Source organism: Rhinichthys klamathensis, unplaced genomic scaffold (genome assembly GCF_029890125.1).
Source record: "Rhinichthys klamathensis goyatoka isolate OS25496 unplaced genomic scaffold, OSU_Roscu_1.1 h1tg000020l_1, whole genome shotgun sequence".
NCBI lineage: Eukaryota > Metazoa > Chordata > Actinopteri > Cypriniformes > Leuciscidae > Rhinichthys > Rhinichthys klamathensis.
Window position 1 is genome coordinate 891,908 of NW_026606571.1, and position 20,676 is coordinate 912,583.

At 39.6% G+C, this 20,676-nt stretch overlaps 1 protein-coding gene across 6 annotated transcripts in view; it reads left to right on the forward strand.

The window, feature by feature from the left end:
• The first annotated feature begins 1,663 nt into the window (after positions 1–1,663).
• kmt2d (lysine (K)-specific methyltransferase 2D) overlaps positions 1,664–20,676 on the forward strand; it is a 37,466-nt gene continuing 18,453 nt past the window's right edge. The window contains exons 1-31 of one of the 6 annotated variants that reach the window (XM_056238982.1): positions 1,664–2,039; positions 5,258–5,340; positions 5,721–5,832; positions 6,119–6,321; positions 7,565–7,674; positions 7,783–7,945; positions 8,034–8,205; positions 8,311–8,425; positions 9,141–9,322; positions 9,539–9,696; positions 10,213–10,362; positions 10,849–11,669; positions 11,783–11,914; positions 12,565–12,678; positions 12,787–12,891; positions 12,975–13,156; positions 13,250–13,414; positions 14,270–14,379; positions 14,478–14,519; positions 14,610–14,780; positions 14,990–15,175; positions 15,260–15,376; positions 17,127–17,390; positions 17,479–17,562; positions 17,649–17,735; positions 17,821–17,985; positions 18,121–18,205; positions 18,290–18,528; positions 18,685–18,758; positions 18,862–18,912; positions 19,001–20,602. In XM_056238982.1, coding sequence (XP_056094957.1) covers positions 5,292–5,340; positions 5,721–5,832; positions 6,119–6,321; positions 7,565–7,674; positions 7,783–7,945; positions 8,034–8,205; positions 8,311–8,425; positions 9,141–9,322; positions 9,539–9,696; positions 10,213–10,362; positions 10,849–11,669; positions 11,783–11,914; positions 12,565–12,678; positions 12,787–12,891; positions 12,975–13,156; positions 13,250–13,414; positions 14,270–14,379; positions 14,478–14,519; positions 14,610–14,780; positions 14,990–15,175; positions 15,260–15,376; positions 17,127–17,390; positions 17,479–17,562; positions 17,649–17,735; positions 17,821–17,985; positions 18,121–18,205; positions 18,290–18,528; positions 18,685–18,758; positions 18,862–18,912; positions 19,001–20,602 — 6,210 coding nt within the window. In that variant the 5' untranslated portion in view covers positions 1,664–2,039; positions 5,258–5,291. Of the gene's footprint in view, positions 2,040–4,548; positions 4,932–5,257; positions 5,341–5,720; positions 5,833–6,118; positions 6,322–7,564; positions 7,675–7,782; positions 7,946–8,033; positions 8,206–8,310; positions 8,426–9,140; positions 9,323–9,538; positions 9,697–10,212; positions 10,363–10,848; positions 11,670–11,782; positions 11,915–12,564; positions 12,679–12,786; positions 12,892–12,974; positions 13,157–13,249; positions 13,415–14,269; positions 14,380–14,477; positions 14,520–14,609; positions 14,781–14,989; positions 15,176–15,259; positions 15,377–17,126; positions 17,391–17,478; positions 17,563–17,648; positions 17,736–17,820; positions 17,986–18,120; positions 18,206–18,289; positions 18,529–18,684; positions 18,759–18,861; positions 18,913–19,000; positions 20,603–20,676 lie in introns of those variants that run through there. The other 5 variants (XM_056239023.1, XM_056238998.1, XM_056239007.1 and 2 more) reach the window with 5 other exon arrangements.

Here is a 20,676-nt window from a genome sequence, read left to right on the forward strand (position 1 = left end):
ATGGGCCACTTAAAATGGCTACCTTTTTAAGGCAATGAATAAACAGAATAAATAATTGAATTATTTAATTGTGTACTTGTAGGCTATAGACAGCAGAGGTGGACAGTAACAAAGTACATTTACTTAAATACTGTACTTACACTTTTTGAGTATAGGCCTATCTGTACTTTACTCGAGTATTATTTTTTCTGGAAACTTGTTACTTTAACTTCACTACAAAGACAAATATCGTACTTTTTGCTCCACTACATTTCTGTCAAGGTCCTTGAGTAGAAAGTAGTAACGTCAGTCAGGGGATGATTTTGGTTGCATGGGTTGCATTTTGGTTGGAATCCAAGTCGGTTGACGTCAGAACCCGACGTCGTGTTGACGTCAACATCCAACCCAATTTTCATTTCCAACCACAATACAACGTCCGTCCAACGTTGGAGATTAACGTCAATCTGACGTTGGATTCTGACATCAACCTGATTTTCTTTTTCAACGTTGGGTTTGGTCTTAAATGCAAATTTTGTCATTGTTTTGGAGCACACTAGCTTATAGATAACAGTAAGGCTAACATATTCATACTAAAAGCAAAACTTTAAATAGGGCACTATTTGAGGGAACAGCCATTTGGGTGTCCGAAACCATTGTGGACGTTATTGAGTGCACACACTCACATTCAATCCCACTACTGGAACTGTGTTCACGAGTTCACACTTACAAATAAGTCAGATAGAATAAATGCGTATTTGGCGTGCTGTCCGAGGAGAGGGCTCCGAGTTAGGTATTCGGCCTGAACCCAGAGCACTCCCCCCGTATTCCTGGCTGTGAAATTAATAAATAAGATAAGCCAAGAGTGAGGAGTCGGGGTGGTGGAGGGATGCTGAAACTGTCAAGGAATGTTAGGTGAGTTGACAGAGTGAATATTTATATGCTCCTTCTCGTGCTGATAGGGTAGACATGGTAATTGTTTGATGACCAGTTGATTGGAATGATTATTTGAACGTGCTCCTCCCGAACTTTGTTTACAAAACATCATTTCTAGAAATAAATGTGAAATTGATATGAGGGTAGGTAGGCCTATAGGTAGGCAGGCATAGATTCAGAGGCATAAGTAGGCCTATAGCCTTCTGTAAGTAGGTATTACATACAACAATGCAACAATAATAAAACAATGCACTGACATTTAGGCTACTTTTACTTTTCATAGCTTTTAAAAACAGGTACTTCTGTATTTTTACTTAAGTAAAAATCGGTCTTTACAACTTTTACTTGTAACGGAGTAATATTTGACCAGTATCTACTTTCACTCAAGTATCCACCTCTGACAGACAGACAGACAGACAGACAGACAGACAGACAGACAGACAAGATAGATAGATATAGATAGATAGATAGATAGATAGATAGATAGATAGATAGATAGATAGATAGATAGATAGATATTCTAATAATAAAATGAATAATAATAAAAACAAACAAAATAGAACAAGTTATTAGTTTTAGTCCATTACAGCATCGCATCTCTCCAGCACTACAAGAGACGGGTAAAACGGGAGAAACACTCTCTAACTAACTTAACCATGACCCAGAGTGCACCCCTGTTTGTCCTCTCAAAAGTAGGGGTCGCAGTTGAACTGAGCATAGGTAAAAAAAAACACGTTTTAATCTGCAGCCTGCACTCGCACAGACAGAAAGCTGGTGCCGTATCCTTCAAACTGTTACATGAAGCAAGTTTATCAAACAAGCTTGCTAGATTTCTCCAGATTGAAGATCTGGGTGTGGGGGTTAGCCTAAGCTACTCACTCTGGATGAAAGCAGCAAACATGAGAGTCCAGCATGAACTCATTTGATTCACTGGTATTGGCCAACCAAAATCTTAATATCAGGTAGTTTTGCAAACGTTTGCTCGTCCGACAGCACTTCCCCCATCAACAACAAACTAGTAAACCCTGCCTAGCCAAAGCTAGCTTAATGAAATGAAACGGACCCCAGCGATTATTATCCGGAGGATTGTTCCGATCATGTACGAGGACGTTAGCAGCGCATTGTAGGTGAGTGTTAAAAGAAGTATTTAATTTTTAAATGAATATATATACTTGCTGATTAATCACCCTAGCAATACTCGGGCCCCCCTTCTACGTCCATTTAGCGAAGTGAGTGCGAATCTGTCGGCCAAAATGAATGCGCTGCTAGCTTCATACGTAACTTACCATTGCGTTTCCTAAACTCAAGGTTAAAAACACCAGCTTTAGGAATGTGATGTTATTGTGCAGGCCGTTTAGGTTCTTTTACGATAGTTCGTTGTGGTTTTTAGTTTAGCTTGGTGCATGAGTGTTTATGTCCTTGGTAATGGGTAAGCCATATTTTTTAGCCAGCACCAGTCCATGAACGTTCCGTCATTAAGACCTTATGAACACGGAAACCACTAAAGCTTAAGAGTTAATGTGTTGCTTACTGTCAGATATACATTATCATGTTATTCCAAACGCTTTATTTGCTATCTAAGTCAATAAAACTGCTCTATTTGTTTTTGCTGGAAAGAGCAACAGCATTTTGTAGTATGAAAGTGTCTGGCTAGCAAGAGTTAGCAGATGTGAAACTGGGTGATTTGTTTTATTTATTTATTTATTTATTTTGGCAAAAGTGGGGCTGATAATAAAATCTGATCAAAATTGGTGATTATTCTAATATATTTCGTTTTATAGCAGTGGTTGTAGTTTTATATACCACATAGAGACGCTACTTGCAGCCTGTTAGCATGCACTGCTTTACAGGCAAAACGTTTGATTCCTTTTTAATATTTTCCTCGGTAAAAAAAAACAATTGAAAATGCTGTAACAGAGGCAAATAGTTTAAAATGGATTTGGTTAAAGTGAATGTGGTGTGAATGTGATCGTCAATTAGCGTGTTAGGACTTAAAACTGCTTGGGAAACATGTCAACAAATTAGTGTGAAAGGATTTAGCTTGACAGTTTATTCCGAGTTAAAGGGTCAGGGATTGTCAAAGTGGCGTTGAAGCCATATATATTTTAGGAATCGGGTGTTTTCAAATAATTGTATTCAGCTAAACAATAATAAATAATGACAATAAAACACTAGTGCGAATGGCACGCACCAATGTCCCATATTTTTGTAATTAGCTACGCAGTTGAAAGTTGAAATGGGGAAGCAGTGCGTACAGGATTACACAGTTCCTTATGGGAACCTGATGCGAACATCTTAGTGAAACAATTTGATCAAGCCGAGGAATGAAATTAGATTATAAACGTTTAAAGATTTCTTTCTTTTATAGAAAAATATGGTCACCGTAAGAGCAAGCTTAGATTGAATTTCCTGAATAATCAGCATAATCAGGATAAACCAGAATACCAACACAATACGAAATGTATGCATTCCTCCATAAGTCATATTACTTTTTCCTGTCTATAAGTTAATTTAAGGATTAATATGATCTGTAATTCCAATTAGCTTTTATTATATGCAAACATTAACATAAGAATTTTGTCCGAAGAATTTTGTGTGACTAGTTTAGGCTTTTAGGATGTCCACCAATCACTTTAAAAGTCATTAAAAGTCTAACTGGCAATTTTGTGTTTTTTCCATCTGTACAGTAAAATTCCTTTAAATATTAATTCAAAGCCACTAAACATGTCACTACAATATAAGTGATAAAATGAAACATTAAATAATAGAAATCACTTTAATTATTATTGTTGTTTTCTAAATAAAATGTTAAACTGTTACAGTCTTCTGATTTCATCTCTTGCAAAACTGTTTACACACACACACACACACACACACACACACACACACACACACACACACACACACACACACACACACACACACACACACACACACACACACACACACACATAAAACTTTTTTTTTTAAATGAGAGGAGACGGGCATATAAATCAAGATATATGTGTGGACCTGACAAGGACAGGACATATTTCAGTTTGAGTTTTGTTTTTTTCCCTTTTTTCTTTTATACATGAAATCTTGAGCACATTATGGAACCTTGAAACTGAATTGCATTTCCGTTTGAACTAGCAACATGAAGTGACATCAGGCTACTATGATTGAGATAGATAGATAGATAGATAGATAGATAGATAGATAGATAGATAGATAGATAGATAGATAGATAGATAGATAGATAGATAGATAGATAGATAGATAGATACATACATACATACATACATACATACATACATACATACATACATACATACATACATACATACATACATACATACATACATACATACATACATACATACATACATACATACATACATACATACATAGATAGATACATAGATAGATACATAGATAGATTGAATACACATACAACAGGAACTGCAAGAACATGAGTGTAAGAAGAGAAAGATGTAATTACATAAATGTTACTTCAAATATGCTGCAAATTCAGTTACACACTTATGGTGTGATTTTTGTCAGTTTTACTATATTTGAGTGTATAAACGTGCACTCTATAACAGGCGGAACAAAATAACGTTGCCCATGTTTTAGCCCGACCTCGTTTTGTGTGTCACAGGAAGCGCGGTACACGGAAGTTGTATTTTCTTTGTGTTTCTCCCTTTAGCGTCGTTTTACATAAAGAAAGTAACACGTTATCTTAGTTATGCACGAATTTGTAGAGTTTTATTGACCGCGGGTCATCACTAAGCAACGGAGCTGTGTATACGTGTCTGTATATACCTGGTTTGATGATGGGCGAATGGATTATTTTGCATAGAGTTTGTTAACCCCGGCCAGAATGCTAGCGTGTTAGCAGCTTCTAGGCACTACTGTAAGCTGAGCAGAACGACGCAGCTGCAGGATCAGACAAATTTAACAAACCCACTAACCGTTGTTTATCTACCAGCGCTAACCAAAACGGAGAAAATGCACCGAACACGCGAATCCACCTCATGGTTTGTATTTAATCAGCTGCTTTGTGTTTTTCTATATACTCTAATGTTTGCGTAGTTAGGTGTGGAGTAATTTGAACTTTGCTGGATTATGTACATTAAGTACGCGTTTGCGGAATGACTAGACATTCCCAAATGCAGTTGATCGGATGGTGTGCATTATCAAGAGAGAGGTTGACCAGTCCAACTTTTTCGTTACCGCCTTTGAGAGGCTTGAATAAAACGGGACAGTGGTTTTGTGGTTGCAGATCATTGCAAAACTTGGATTTGTACATGCATGCTGCTCTACTTGTTGTTTTTAAACCATCTAGCTGTCCTCCCTGTTTCAGATCTCTGCAATAGAGATCTTCTTCAGGAGTTGGAATGGACGAGCAGAAATCAAACTGCGAAGAAAATGATTCAGAAACTGCAGGTTAGTAATCATCAGGAAAACATGCACCAGAAAAATAAGATGATTTCTTTAGCTATAAGTGTGTCTAAAGTTCACAAGTGTCTTTTTTTTATTACTGTTTTAAAGGGCATTGAAACCCTTTTATAAGTGCATGTTTTACTAACTACATTATATTTATTCATGCACAGTTTTGTGGATGCATTACTGTCGATAGCTTAACAAAGCATATAAAAAATAATCTTAAATCTTGCACCAGAATGATATCTTTAAATGGTGATCCTCTCTAGCATGTGACCTTTTCTTGAATTCCCTGTGAGGGAACAGTGCTACCTATCTGGGATTTTTAAAGGGCACATTTATATTTGCTCCATCTTAACTTACGGCTACCATGTTTCTCTCAGCTGATGATGGGACCCCTGCAAAGGAGAGCGTCCAAGTTGAGGGGGAACTGAGTGTCCCTGTTGCTGCAGAGGACATCTCAGGCACTACTGTGGACACTTCCTGCTCATCATTGTAAGGCCTTCTTTAAATATTGCAGTTTGCGCTGCTTTGCATAAAATGTAGGTCATGCTTGAATAGCTCAGTTTATAGGAAAAGGCTATCTTCATTAAATAGAACATCAGGTTATGTAGACAAAATAGTCACTCGTTTAGAGCCTTAGATCTATCAGCCAAGGTCAAATGACACACAGAATTTGAATATTAATGCATCCCATTTGATTGCAATAAGCAGTTTTGTTGAAGCAATGTGTTCGGAGTTGCTGATCATCTTTTTTGTGTTGGTGGTGTTTTGTTTTTAGGGAGACTGTCAGGGCCTGTGCTCTGTGTAACTGTGTGGAGCGTAGTCTGCATGGTCAACGGGAGCTCCGGTGGTTTGGACCCTCTTCTGATCGGCCCAGCTTGGAGCCCTCTGTCTCCTCTCTGCCAGCAGCTGGAAACGATGACCTGTCTTCCATTGGATTCTCTGAATCCCCCTGTCTGGCATCTTTCTTTGATGACACAGGTATACTTAGGAGATCAAATGGTTTGAATCATAGTGATATCGCTGTCATGTTTGGATGCTGTAGTGAGACACTTTAAGACACAGTAGTTTCTTCCCAATTTGTAACCTTTCTCCATGTTTGAGTGAAATATCATAGTTTCTAAATACATAAAAAAATTCTATTTGTGACTATTTTGGACAATACAGAGCTCAACGATTTTTTTTAATTAACATTCTTATGCCATGCCCTCACTCTCATTCAAAAGTTAGGGGTCAGTATGATTTTTCCCTAATGTTTTTGATTAAAACATTAAAGTTTCCTTAAAGTTTCTTATGCTCACAAAGGCTACATTTCTTTGATAAAAAATGCAGTAAAACACTGATATTGTGAAACATTATTACAATTAAAATAACCGTCTTCTATTTTGACTTTTTTTTTTAGGGAAGCACCTATATGAAAATTTTGGTTGATACCGATAACGATAATTCTTTATATTTGAAAGCCGATAACCGATATATTGGCCGATAAATGGTTATATAATTTTTAAGAGTCTGTTTTCAAAAACAAAAGTCTCACCATTAAAATGCTTGTCCTAAGCACACAATTATAATGTTCTACCGATAGAACATATACCGATATGTTGGCTGATATATTGTGCATCCCTACTTTTTTTTTAAATGTATTTTATTCCTATGATGGCAAAGCTAAATATACTGATTTTCTGATTTGGTGCACAAGAAGCTTATCTGTTAATTATTATCAATATTGAAGACAGTTTTGTGGAAGCAGTAATTTCCCCCAAAAAAGAACAGCATTTATTTGAAATATGTATCATTGTATCATCTGTATCATTATAAATGTCTTTAATGTCACTTTTGATCCATTTTATGCATCCTTGCTGAATAAAACCATTAATCTCTTTTTAAAAAGCATACTGACTTTTGAACGGTAGTGTATTTGTGTTTAAGTAACAGGTGTTTATGAAATATTTTTTATTTAAATTAAATACAACAACAAATAATTAAGTGTCACATTAGTTTGAAATTAATAATTTATAGTTTAACCCATTCTAACTGATGCTTCTAACATAATTGCAAAGTATCATTTATAAATAATATAATAAGAATAAATGATAAAAATGTCAATTCAAAATTATTATAAAATCAAGATCCAAATTGGGATAAGAAAAAACCTCATAAACCTTGTCCATAAATATATTTTTTTCTCAGTCGTTATAATTGCAAATCCTTTGTTTTGAAACAGGGAGCTGCTGGGTTCACCACTGGTGTGCCGTGTGGTCAGAGGGAGTGGAACAGACTGAGGGTGAGGTGCTGATAAACGTGGATAAGGCAGTCATCTCAGGGATACAGCGGGTAGGCCAAAAGCTTCCTTTATCAAAGTATTAAACGTCATGAATATTGCTTTATGGCGAGCAAATTAACTTTCCCATCTTTTACATGGCTTTTCTATCTCTGCTTCAGCCATGTGATTATTGTAAAAGGATGGGCGCTACCATCCAATGCCGGGCCGAAGGCTGCTCACGGTTCTACCACTTCCCCTGCTCTGCTGCGAGTGGATCATTCCAGTCCATGAAGCAGCTGGCGCTCCTCTGTCCAGAGCACATAGACAAGGCAGAGGAGATTGGTACGGAATTGCAGCGGAAGAGATGCGATATCATCAGTAATTAACGTTTGCAGTTTTTGAGATGACAAACTCTGTGTTTGTTTTGCAGCCGGAGAGGAGGCACGGTGCGCAGTGTGCGACTCTGTTGGGGACCTGTCGGGTTTGCTATACTGTACGGGCTGTGGGCAGCACTATCATGACGCCTGTCTAGAAATCAGTGCTACACCACTTCAGCGGTCAGGCTGGCAGTGTCCCGAGTGCAAAGTTTGCCAGACCTGCAGGTATGCTTGAATGCTTTATATAAAGTTGATGTCATAAAACTATATTTATATCGGTGTTCGCACAGACTTTGTGGTAAAAGTTTTTTTTTTTTTAATGACGTACAGGCAACCAGGAGAGGATTCGAAGATGCTGGTTTGCGATGCTTGTGACAAGGGCTACCACACCTTCTGTCTACTGCCAGCCATGGACTCTGTGCCCCCTGATTCATGGAAGTGCAAAGTAAGCTTATATTCATGACTCACTCTTACATGCCCTTAATCTATCACCATTTAAGGCAGAAATTAGACCTGTGCAGTTTATTTACATAGTTGCTCTGCTCTTTTCACATACCCAAAATTGGGTGGAGAAACCACTTGAATTCCCCACCAAAGTTCTCCTAAAAGTGAAAATCGCTATCATTTAACTCGCCAGCATATCATTGAAACACAAAAGAAGTTTATTCAGTTCAAATAAAATTTCATCTAAGCACTTTTAAGAGGCCGTTCACAAAGAACAATTTTTTTGTTTGTTATTCCACTGTGCTGTTTCCATTGTTTTTCTTTGTAAACATGTGCTAGATGGACACCTTTGACCATTGTCGTCACGTCTGGTATCCTTTGTAACGTCTTACGGTTGATACGCCTTTCTAAAAACACAGTGCTCAAGTAAAAAAGGTCAACTTAACAAAACTCTAGTGCGTTGTTATGGCATGCAAATCTTTTTTAGTTTCACTGCCCTGCATCTCGCATTTTTAACTGCAAAAACACACTTTATGATTGGCCTCTAAGGAGGTTCAAAATGTGTGCCATTCCTTTTATAATGTCCCTTTGAGTGATTGTGGCATGTGATGGTGATATCAGTTTGAACAGATGTTTGGCAAATAGGAAAATGTGATTTTTGTGAGTGAAATATCACTCTATTGGTTTGGCTGACCTCATTTGCATGTCTGTTTCAGCGGTGCCGTGTGTGTATTGACTGTGGCATGCGAGGGCTGAAGCTTCCTGGCTCTGAACAGTGGTTTGAGAGCTACACAGTATGCGATGGCTGCCAGCGCAGGCGCACCTCTGTCTGCGGTGTGTGCAGTAAAGCCGTGGAGCCTTCGGCCTCCCTCCAACATTGCTGTGCCATCTGCCACAGGTTAGTTTTTTGTACCCTCTGCTATAAAGCACAGGCAGGTGAGCTTCTTCCTTGTCTAGAGCAGAGCGTTTGGTGCTGTACAAAGAAGCAGTTTACTAAAATGGAGGTGACCTTTTAAAAATTCTTTATTTTGAAGCAATGTTTGATATGAAATAACAAACAAACTGACTTTCAGTTGTATTTGCATATTTGTAACTTGTTTGATGTCCTCCGCAGATGGGTACACAGAGATTGTGCTTCTCTGTCAGGGCCTCCTGAGGAGAAATGCATCTGTGTGCTCTGCAAAGAAATCCCAGATGAGGTTCCAATCGAGTCTGAGGTGTCATCCACAAATGTAGATGAGAAAGCGGATTCAGAGGTGCCAATGGAATTGGGTATGTTCTTTAAGGGTATGTTCAAAACGAGTCTCGTGATGAGGACTAAATAGGGTCCAAGATGTACTTATGAATGGGTTTTTTTCAAACTACATTCAGATGTTGTCAGAATTGCATGTGACATTGCATTTGTAGTGTAAACATTAATGATTTCTGTTGCCTGTATTCCTGTAAATCATCCGTTAGGTTTTACATTTAGCTGGCTATCCTATCAGTTTAATACATCCTTGCTGTTTTAAAGTATTCATTTCTTTAAAAAAATGGTACTGACCCCAAACTTTTGAACAGTAGTAGTGTACCTGATGAATGCAAATTTGAAAATTCGGGCGTTCAAATGGAATTTAAAATGGTTATTTTAATTCAGTTCTGAATGCTGCATTGCAGTCAGTGTTTTCTCTGTATAGCAATGTGTATGTGGTATCATGGGTTAGTTGGTGAGACCCAGCCCTAGTTTCCCTTCTCTGTGTATTATTGACTGATATTAGATGTGGATATTGAGCTGATGTTTCATTTTAGGGACAGAGCTTGAGGTGGTTGGAATGGCAGAAGTGAAAGAAAACATTATAGAGGAGGAACTACGGCCAGAAGGTGCTGAGGGCTCCACAGAGACTAATGTGCACAGTGAGGTCTCTACAGAGCAGCAGGCTTCTTTAGCTACGGTTTCAGGTAAATTTCGAAACTCACCATTGTTCAGGTTTTTACTTGCAAACACTTACACTGGCCCTGCCACAAAAATAGGCAATATGCTTTTTTTTATGTAATCTGATGGGTCATTTAATATTAATGGCAGCATAGTTCAATGTTTAATAAAAATATAATTATATTTTTGATGGGTAAATGTAATTTATAAACTACACATATACATTTATACATATTTTTTTCTAAATTACTGTTTTCAATTAAGTTTTATTTGCAAACAAGCTGCAAATATTAGGTTTTTATTTGCAATAATAGCTGCAATATGAAACTACAATGTAACACAGATTTTTTTGTTGTTGCAAAATTAAAAAAAAAAATGTAATCCTTCCAAAACTATCACAAAACATTCCTTGCAGTTCCCACAAATCCTCCATGTTATCCATGCCACAGACTATTAGGTATTTAAGAAGCTTTTTTGATGTTTGTATTTCTTATGCTTGTTGTCTTCTATAGATATGGATGAAAAACAAAAAGAGGAGGAGAGGACCAGTGAAACGGTGGTTACAGAGGCAGTTGAGGAAAAATCAAGAGACACTCAGGACCCTCCTATGAAGGATAGCCCAGACAGCCCTGTCCCTGACACTATAGAGGAAGCCCAACCTGATGTATCCCCGATTCCTATAGAAAGGCAGGAGTCACAGGGGCAAGACAAGCCTCCTCAAACAGAGACAGAGGTGGACAAGACAGTGGATTCCACTGAAACAAAGCCTCCGTCAAGCCTGTGTTCTCAATCTTCTCAAATCACACTCCCTGTTTTGGAAGAAGCAGAGCCAGTTGCGATGGACTTGGAGGACATGGGATCTGAGACTCGGCAAGGGTCAATAGACAGGACTCCTCCACATGCTCCTCAGACAGAAATGCCCCCTGCATCTGACACCGATGACAGAATGGGCCAGTCTGAGGATGAGGAAGAGGAGGATGAGCAGGGGTTGGAGGAATCCTTAGATGAGTCTCTCCTCAAAGATGAGAGTCAGGGAGAAGATGATCAATCCAGGAAGGAGATGCAAGAAGATATGAAGCCCGAGCTGGTCCTCGATGAGACATCAAACATAAGCCATGGTGACGAGAGCAGCAGCGGTTTCCTTGGCTCGCCGGCTGAGGCAGACTCTCAGATGCTGTCCATGGAACTCAGCCTGGTGCCAGCTGGCAGGACCCGTTCTGATTCGCTGCTCACCGAAACAGAGGACTCGTTGCCATTTGATCCGCTGAAGCCCGATGGGGAGAAAGTGAAGCGTAGGGGTTCTCCTGGACGCTCACGGGTAAAGCAGGTGGATGTCAGTCTCTAAACTTTTTTTTGCATAAAATTTAATTATGATGGATTTAGGTTCTCCACTAGTCCAAGAGCAGTTAAGTTTGATGCTCATAAATTTATTTCCTGACCCTTCAGGGCAGAGGCAGTGGTTTCCCAGGGAAACGGCGGCCACGAGGTGGCGGTGGTGGTGGCGGTGGCAGCGGTGGTGGAAGAGGGCGTGGGCGGTCACGTCTCAAAGCAATGGCATCTTGTATTGACGCCTTCATAGTAAGCTCTTCACTTCATCTGCAATCCCTTCTTTTTTCTTTTACTAGTGTTTTAAGGCATTTCAATGTAAACTTATGTTGCTCATTAGAATTGATTTTAACCAGGGCACTAAAATGTTAATGTACAAGTATTTTGTTTTAGCAATATGAATTATTCTAAAACCATTACAACCAGTGTAACTAAATAATCTATTACAAATATTTTTTACTAATGGAAATAAAAATACAAAATAAAATATAAATATTAAACTAAAAACTTAAGATTTTGTCATGGCAATTATCTGAAATGAGTTTAAATAATAAAATGCTAAAGTTACTAAAACTGAAATAACTTTATTTAAGCTTATAATTAAAAATAAAAAATGTAAAAATAAAAGAACCTAATTCGAAATGTTTATTGTACTAAAATAACAGTGATTACTTAATCTTTATTTATTTTTTAATGTGGCATTAAAACACAGTCATAGAATTGTGATTTAGCCTTATAGCCTTTTTTTTGTAACAGTTTTATAGTGCTCACGCTATGTCAGAATTCCCATAAATATGAAATGTTAACTTGTAAAAAGTACACCGTAAATCTTTGAAACAGCCTCTACCTCTTGTGCTAAACAAAAAAAAAGGTTAAATTAAATGCATCTGTCATATTTACAGCTAAGCATGACTGCAGACACTGGACTTAGCAAAGAAGAAGAGGAGGAGGAAGATGACACCATGCAAAATACTGTGGTACTTTTCTCCAACACTGATAAGTTTGTCCTGCAGCAGGTACGACTCTAACTTTCATTATTCATTATTGTTGTTGTTATTCTTTCAAATTCCTATAAAATTCAGAGTCATAAGTGACTATAATTTGTCTCTTTTTGTGTGTAACAGGACATGTGTGTAGTGTGTGGTAGTTTTGGACAAGGTGTGGAGGGCCAGCTTTTAGCCTGTGCTCAGTGTGCACAGTGTTATCATCCATACTGTGTGAACAGCAAGGTAAGCTTTTGAACTCTTCTGTATGGTGACCCTCTTTATGCACAGATCCTCATTATTTCTTTATTTGGATTTCTCCTCTATAGATCACCAAGATGATGCTAAGAAAAGGCTGGCGTTGTCTTGAGTGCATTGTGTGCGAGGTGTGTGGGAAGGCTTCAGATCCTGCACGATTGCTGCTTTGTGACGACTGTGATGTCAGCTATCACACTTATTGCTTGGACCCACCCTTACAGACTGTGCCTAAGGGAGGCTGGAAGTGCAAATGGTGTGTCATTGCCTTCGTACAGTGATTATATGTGTCAGTTGGGAGCCCAAAGAGAAAATGTGGTAACCGAACCATTGATCTACCCCCCTTCAGGTGTGTGTGCTGTATGCAGTGTGGTGCTAGCTCCCCTGGGTTCCACTGTGAGTGGCAAAATAACTACAATCATTGCGGCCCTTGCGCCAGCCTGGTAACATGTCCTGTGTGTCGGGAGAACTTCATGGAGGAGGAGCTGCTTCTGCAATGTCAGCACTGTGACAGGTCAGTCAGGAACTGAGTCATATTATATTAATAAAGGACAATCCTAGCTCCCATTATCCATCTTCATTAGTTGGTCTCTTTTTAACAGTTCTATCTAATATGTTATTAGATAGAACTGTTAAACAAAGAAAGTATACGGTATACGAAAAAGTGTTATAGCGTTTGCATTAATATTATTGGTAATAGAAAGGCAAACGCTATAATACTCAATCGACAAACTTTAAACCCTTGCTTTCAAACTATGCTGCACTATATCCACTTTGCCTCTGTCATATTCATGTCATTTACTCTGTGCTGTATTTATTTAAAAAAAATATGAAAAAATATTACTGAGTGCCCTGTTGATTACAGTGTTTACTTCCTTTTTATTCATATATATATATTTTTTAACAATTTCTTTATTTGTGAAAAATACTGTAATAGATTTACAGAATCAAGAAGTTGCCATCTAAAGTACGTCTTTATTTTGCAGATTTTAAAATTCCTTTTCAAATTATTTATTTCTAATTTATTAAATATATTGGCCATTGGCCATCCTGCTCTTGGCATAGGCAATCAAAAAAACAATATCGGTTGACCACTCAAAAAATGTATCATGGTTTCCAACAAAAATATTAAATAGCACAACTGTTTTCAACATTGATGATAATAATAATAAATGTTTTCGAGCGCCAAATCAGCTTATTAGATTGATTACTGAAGGAGCATGTGACAGCTTTGGCATCACAGGAATAAATTACATTTTAAAATGTATTCAAATAGAAAAGCCACTTTAAAGGATATAATAGTTCACAATATTTGTTTTTTGTAAAAGCCTTAGTGAGCATAAGAGACATTTTTTTTTGTCTTTCGTAGATGGGTTCATGCTGTATGTGAGAGTCTTTACACTGAGGATGAGGTTGAACAAGCATCTGATGAAGGCTTTGCCTGTACAGCCTGCACTCCATATGTCCCCAGGCCTATTGGTGAGTTTCGTGATAGATTTGATTAGAAGTTAATCTCATTAGTGTGTTGATTAGAAGTTCTATTTTACAAAATAATAACCTTTATCTGTCTCTCTTAGTGGAGTCTCCTATGATGTCGGTTTTCAAAATGAAAGATCCAGGTACGTGTGTGTTTGATAATTAGTTGTCAGGCTTTCATCTATTTGCTATTTTTATCTGACTTTATCTGTTTCTCCATCCGCTTGCTTCAGAGCCACAGTTTTATCGTCTGGAGGGTGTCTGGCTAACAGAGACTGGCATGTCTTTATTGCGAAGCATCTCCATGTCACCCCTGCACAAGCGCAGGCAGCGCCGGTCCCGACTGGGCACCATGTGCATTGATGAGCTGAAAGAAGGTGATGCAGATGGTGATGAGGGGAAAGGTCAGTTTATTACAGTTTAATTATTTTTATACTGTATGTGACCAATTACTTTTTGTCTTTGTTGCAAATGAACGCTGGTACAATGTTTATAAATACTTAAAGAACTCTTCAGGCTGTTTTCCTCGAACATTGTGTAAATAAATCAGTGTTGTGATTTACTGTGATTGATTATGAATGCAAATAATATAAGTGAGCTGAAATTGTTATAGGAGGTGCAGAAGCGATGGAATGTGAGCCCAAGCTGGAAGCACCTGGAAGCCCAGACAGGGATGGAGTCGACAGAGAAACTGGGACAGATGGAGGTATAGAGGGCATGGCTGACTGTGAAAATCTCAAAGGAGGAGTAGAAGAGACTGATGACGGGAAGAAGAGAAAGCGGAAACCATACAGACCAGGTCACTGAGCCGTTTTGTTTCCTAATAGTTGTATCAGTGTTCTGTGCTTTGAAAGACAGTGGTAATAAAGTGATTTTTCACTAGGGATTGGAGGCTTCATGGTCCGGCAAAGAAAGTGTCACACACGAATGAGGAGGAGTCTGTCTGCCTCTGGTGATGCTGTTCCTGAAGGTCAAGCAGCTGAAGCGAAACTTGAGGAAGGCAAGTGTTTCCAAATTGGCCTTCACATTGCCACAGCAAACACCGGCATCTATTGATTGAGTTTTGTTGGATCAGTGTTGAGACTTGGAATGTTTTAAGTAGGGGTGTGCCATGAGAATACCGGTATACATTTTTCCATGAAAAAAAAAAGTGTCATATCACGATATCAATGATATAGCGACGCAATGACGTATGGCGCATTTACGTTCCCTAGCGCTCACAACAACACCTGTCTGAGAGTAAGAGCAGCCTGTCAGCCTCCGATGACGATTTAGTACATAAAAAGGGAAGCTACTTCAATAGAATGGAAGTAGTTTGGTTAGGCTACAAGAGATCAGACCTCCAACAAAGCACAATATTTAGCAAAATATGCACCAAAAAAACTGTTACCGCTAAAGCTGGAAACACAACAAGCAAAAACACCGTAGAGTACAACCAAACTTTTTCCGAGACGCAATTTAACAAACAGCTTGAGTGTTCAGCGGTGCTGCCACATCTTCTCTCTCTCGTCTCTCAAAATGTGTTGCACAAGGCAAGCGTTAAGCGCTGCAGGCGGCGATACCACTCTCTCGCGTTTAGGAGTCGGGACATGACCGAATTGTCACTTCCACAATCGGGCCAGCAGTGCATCGTAACTAAAGTTATAATTTTCACGTCGTCTTAAGTCTTATTAAATTCAAGCGATTTTAAACTATCCAGGCTACTCGCGCGCTCTCTGAGAGAGTTTCTCTGTGTGCATACACACAGTAAAGCCGCCTCACAAACAGCTTGCGAGTAACAAAAGTTATTTTTCGTGGATTACATCGCTTTAATGGGGCGGAAAAACGCATAATTGTGTCAATTCCGGTTTTGGTAAGTATACTCGTAAACACAGTCGGTTATGTATAAAACGCATGTGACAGTGTGACAGACAGTACAACAGCAATGGATTCGTGCACTAGCTCTAAAAGTGACAGCAGCCATGTGACAGCATGTGTCTGTCATTAATGTTGTCATCAAAACAACAAAAGATAGCTTTAATTGTAAGGAATGAGATTTAATAGCCTATGTATTTAATTTAGTCAGGAATCAGAACTAAAAGACTATGTGTTATTTTACATTTGATTACTTTATTCAGTTTCTGTAGTATTTCTGAATACTAGTGTTAGACCTACCCAAAAACAAAAGCTTGATTACACAAATCAAGCTTTCTTGTGTTGTGTAAACTCTTAACAACAAACTTACCCCATTGTAAAAACGCAATGAGTAAGCAAACATTTAGGCAAGATAAACATAATAAAAAAAAAACTATATCTTCATAAATATCATTATCGCAAATATTCGTAAAATATTGTGATATAATTTTGAGGCTATATCGCCCAACCCTTGTTTTAAGCATACTGGTATAGTTTTCAAAAAACTATGCTGTAGTCTGACGTAATCACAAAATGCTAATGTCTTTGCCAACTACTACAAAAAAGTCTGGGTGCAACTCCCTTGACTGTCTGGGGCTGTCAGTCATTATTGACCACAAAAAATGTCTTTCAGTTCCTTTATGAAATATTTATGAAATATATTTTAAATGCCTTGCATCAAAACACTCAGGAAATCTCAGGAACAGTGAAGTACAAATCTACAAATAAAATTTAAATTACATGGTAGCCTCAACATCTTTTATGATCTCAAAGCGTTCACCAAACCTTCATATAACTCTAATTTTAATATATTTTAACAGTCACATTTTTAACAGTCACACATTTTATTCATGTAGGACCTCATCCTGACATACCTCTCGATGTGCCAGAGGCAAAGACCGCAGAGGGAGAGGGTGAGCAAGCCAAGAAGCGCAGGGGCAGAAAGAAAAGCAAGTTGGAGGACATGTTTCCTGCATACCTACAGGAGGCTTTCTTTGGCAAGACATTGCTCGATCAGAGTAAGAGAGCTTTTCTTGCTCCTCCCACCCAAAGACATACGCAGGGCATTCAGAGACCTCCTCTCCCTGGGAATGGGGCCAGAAATACAGCCTCTGAACCAGGTAAGACACTACGTCAATGTTAGTGTTTGAGAGTTATAAAGATAGATGTGGCATAGATTTAAAGAGTTGTTTCATTTTGTTCTTACAGTTGAAGCCACTGTCAGGCTGACTGGTCTTCCCATGGAACTAAAGCAAGAGGGTGAGGGATCCAAGCCTCCAGGTGATCGATCAGGTAGGATTTTTAAAGCTGTGTTAGTTTGATATTTTAGCAATGATTGTTTTCAGAACATAATATTTAACTTGCATAACATTTTGTAGCAGTAGTGCCAGGAGTAATTGGGCAACTTTCCAATACGGAACAGAGCTCAGGTGACGCACAAGGGTCTGACATACAGAAGAATGATGGTAAATACTTTCGTCAACAAAAAGTTAGGTACCTGTTGTCATGAAAAGTTGTATTACTCAAAAGACCACCCTTTTCACCCACCAGATCTCCCTCTGGGACTAGAAAGTCAGGATTCTGAGCAGTTCTTCCGCAAAGTACTTGGACCTACTGAAGGGAGCTCTGTGAGTGGGCCCCTGCAGCCTAGCATTAAGCCAGTTCAGGAGAGTGATCCAAATCTAAGTGGTTTCCCTCAAAGAAACCTCCTTCCAGGTATGGGCAGAATTTTATATATTAAAATATTTTTTATATATAATTTACCTAAACTTTTTTCACTCAAGATGTGTTATATAAGTTAGATTTGTTATACATGTATACACTTAAAAATGCACCATGATTTAACTACAGGTGCTTCCTTATCTGGCGCACTCCCCTCAACTGGTATCATGGACTCTTTTTCAGGTCTCTCCCAGTCCCCCTTTTTTGACATACGGTAAGATTTTTTCTTTGCCTTCTCCCTTTTGTCCCCTTATGAATTTGACCTCCTTTTATATTACTTTATTTTTCTCATCTCCAGTGATCGAGGGGGTCTTTTCAGTCCAGACCAGGATGAGGAAAGTCCATGGGCAACACCATCCACTCCAGCCACCCCTTCCACTCCTCCAACTCCTACTGAACAGGAAGGTGATGGCCTCTCCTACAATCAGCGCAGTCTGCAGCGTTGGGAGAAGGATGAGGAATTGGGAAATCTATCTACCATCTCTCCTGTATTATATGCTAACATGAACTTCCCTAGTCTCAAACAGGACTACCCTGGTTAGTATTAAACTGACTTTTGAATGTTAAAGTGTTGTAGAAGGTGTACCTGCTAATTCCTGTTAACTTAGGAATAGTTTTACTCCTAAAAATATGGAGGGCTTACATGACTAAAGATTTGTTAGGTCTGCTTCATAATTTCCTTTCTTTCCATAGACTGGGCAAGTCGCTGCAAACAAATAATGAAGATTTGGAGGAAGGTATCAGCTGCAGACAAGGTTCCATATCTGGTAGGTGCTAGTTTGAACCTATATAGTGTAACTTAATTTCAAAGTACTGTCTTTGTCATCTAACAGTTTTCATTTGTTTATCACTTGTCCCTTATCCATTCAGCAAAAGGCCAAAGATAATAGGGCTGCTCAGAGAATAAACAAGGCACAGAAGGTAAGTGACAATCTCTACAAATGCACTGTATATCATTTGATGTGTTTGCATAGTAATTGTAAATTTGTTTCTTTATTCTTCTCAACAGCAGGCTGAGAGTCAAGTATGCCGGCCTATCAAAACTGAGCCTGGCCGTATTAAAGGCGAGCGCCCTAATCTGCACCTTCAAATCCCTCCACCCTCAGGCTCTGTATCCACTCCCTCCCAGCCGAGCTCTGCTGAGAGTCCTTACCCCCATGCCCCAGACTCTGCATCTTCAGCCTTTTTTCCTGATGGACCCCTCAAGACTCCTTGCTCAGCTGATTTGCAGACTGACCCATTTTCTAAACTTCCCTCTCAGTCTCCGCACCTTCAATCTCAGCCATCCACCCCATACTCGCAGCCTTCTTCCAGCCCCTTGCCAGTCTCTTCCTCAGGATATCCTACGCCTGGCTCACAGGGTGCTACTCAGGGACGGCCAGCCGGTTTCGGCTCCCTTGACATGCAACCAGGGACTCCTCGCCGGGCCCAGCAGGTTGACCCATTTTTTAGATCACAACAGCAGATCCCCAAACCTCAGCAGCCCTCCCAGGAGGCCTTAGGTCCACCTGAGAGTCCTCGGCCTAGGCCTGGAGATTCTCAGATGTTCTCACCACCTCATACAACCCATTGTGGCGACCCTTACCGTGGCCAGCATGGAGCTGCCCGACAAGATCATACTTCATCTCCTTCTCAATCTGCAATAGCTTCTTTACCTGCTGGGGTGGGCCCAAATAGGGCAGAAATGAATGCCCCATCACCACGTTCGTCCTTTGGCAGACAAGACCTTAGCTCTGGATCTCCTGCTAGTTTGGACTCTGGAGATGGGTTATTCAAAGCCCCCATGACACCTCGTATCCATCAGGGGGATGCAGGTGGCTTGTCTGTTTCACACCCTCCGGGTGCCTCTCCTAATCATCAACCTCCTGAGAGCTACCGCCAATCTCCCTCCACGTTCTCTGACCCTTACACCCAGCCTCCTCTCACACCGCGTCCTCAATCGGGTGATGGCTCCTCTCCTCTACCCCAAAGGCTTCCTGCACCTCAGCAAGAAACGTATTCAAGATTGCCTTCCAGTCCTCAGTCGCAAGGCAGTTCTCAGTCACCTCTCACACCAGGAGCCATTTCCAATGAAATGCTTTCTGTGCAGTCGCCAGCCACTCCACGCTTCCAGTCACCTGACCCTTACTCCCGCCCACCTTCACGACCTCAGTCCAGAGATCCCTTTGCCTCACTGCATAAACCTCCTCGCCCATCTTCTGTAGCACCAGAAGGTAACTCTCCCTTTAGAGGCTCACCTCATCATAGCCAGCAACCTCCCTGCTCACCCTCAGTAGCAGATCCACTTTCTGGAAAACCCTCTGCATTCAGCTGCAGTCCTGGTGTAGGGCTTCAAATGGGTCAGCAACAAATAGTTGGCCAGCAGCAGATGATGACTTCTCAGCAAGCTCAGGTCCATCTCCAGCAGCCACAATCCCAGAAGCAACCAATTGGTGCTGATTTTAACTCAAGAATAGCACTTCAACCTGGAAACCAAGAAACAACTGTTCGGCCAACAGATGCTCCACATTTACCCAACATGCCAGGGACGCAGGACATGTCAGACCTGTCAGCTGGACAGGATCCAGCTCTCATGAGCCTTAGTCCATCCGAGTTAGAAAAGCACAGACAGGTAAAGTAGACACCAATTAGATGTGCTCATTTAAAAAGAGTTTTGGGTAGAATTTTTTTAATTACTTTTTTTTT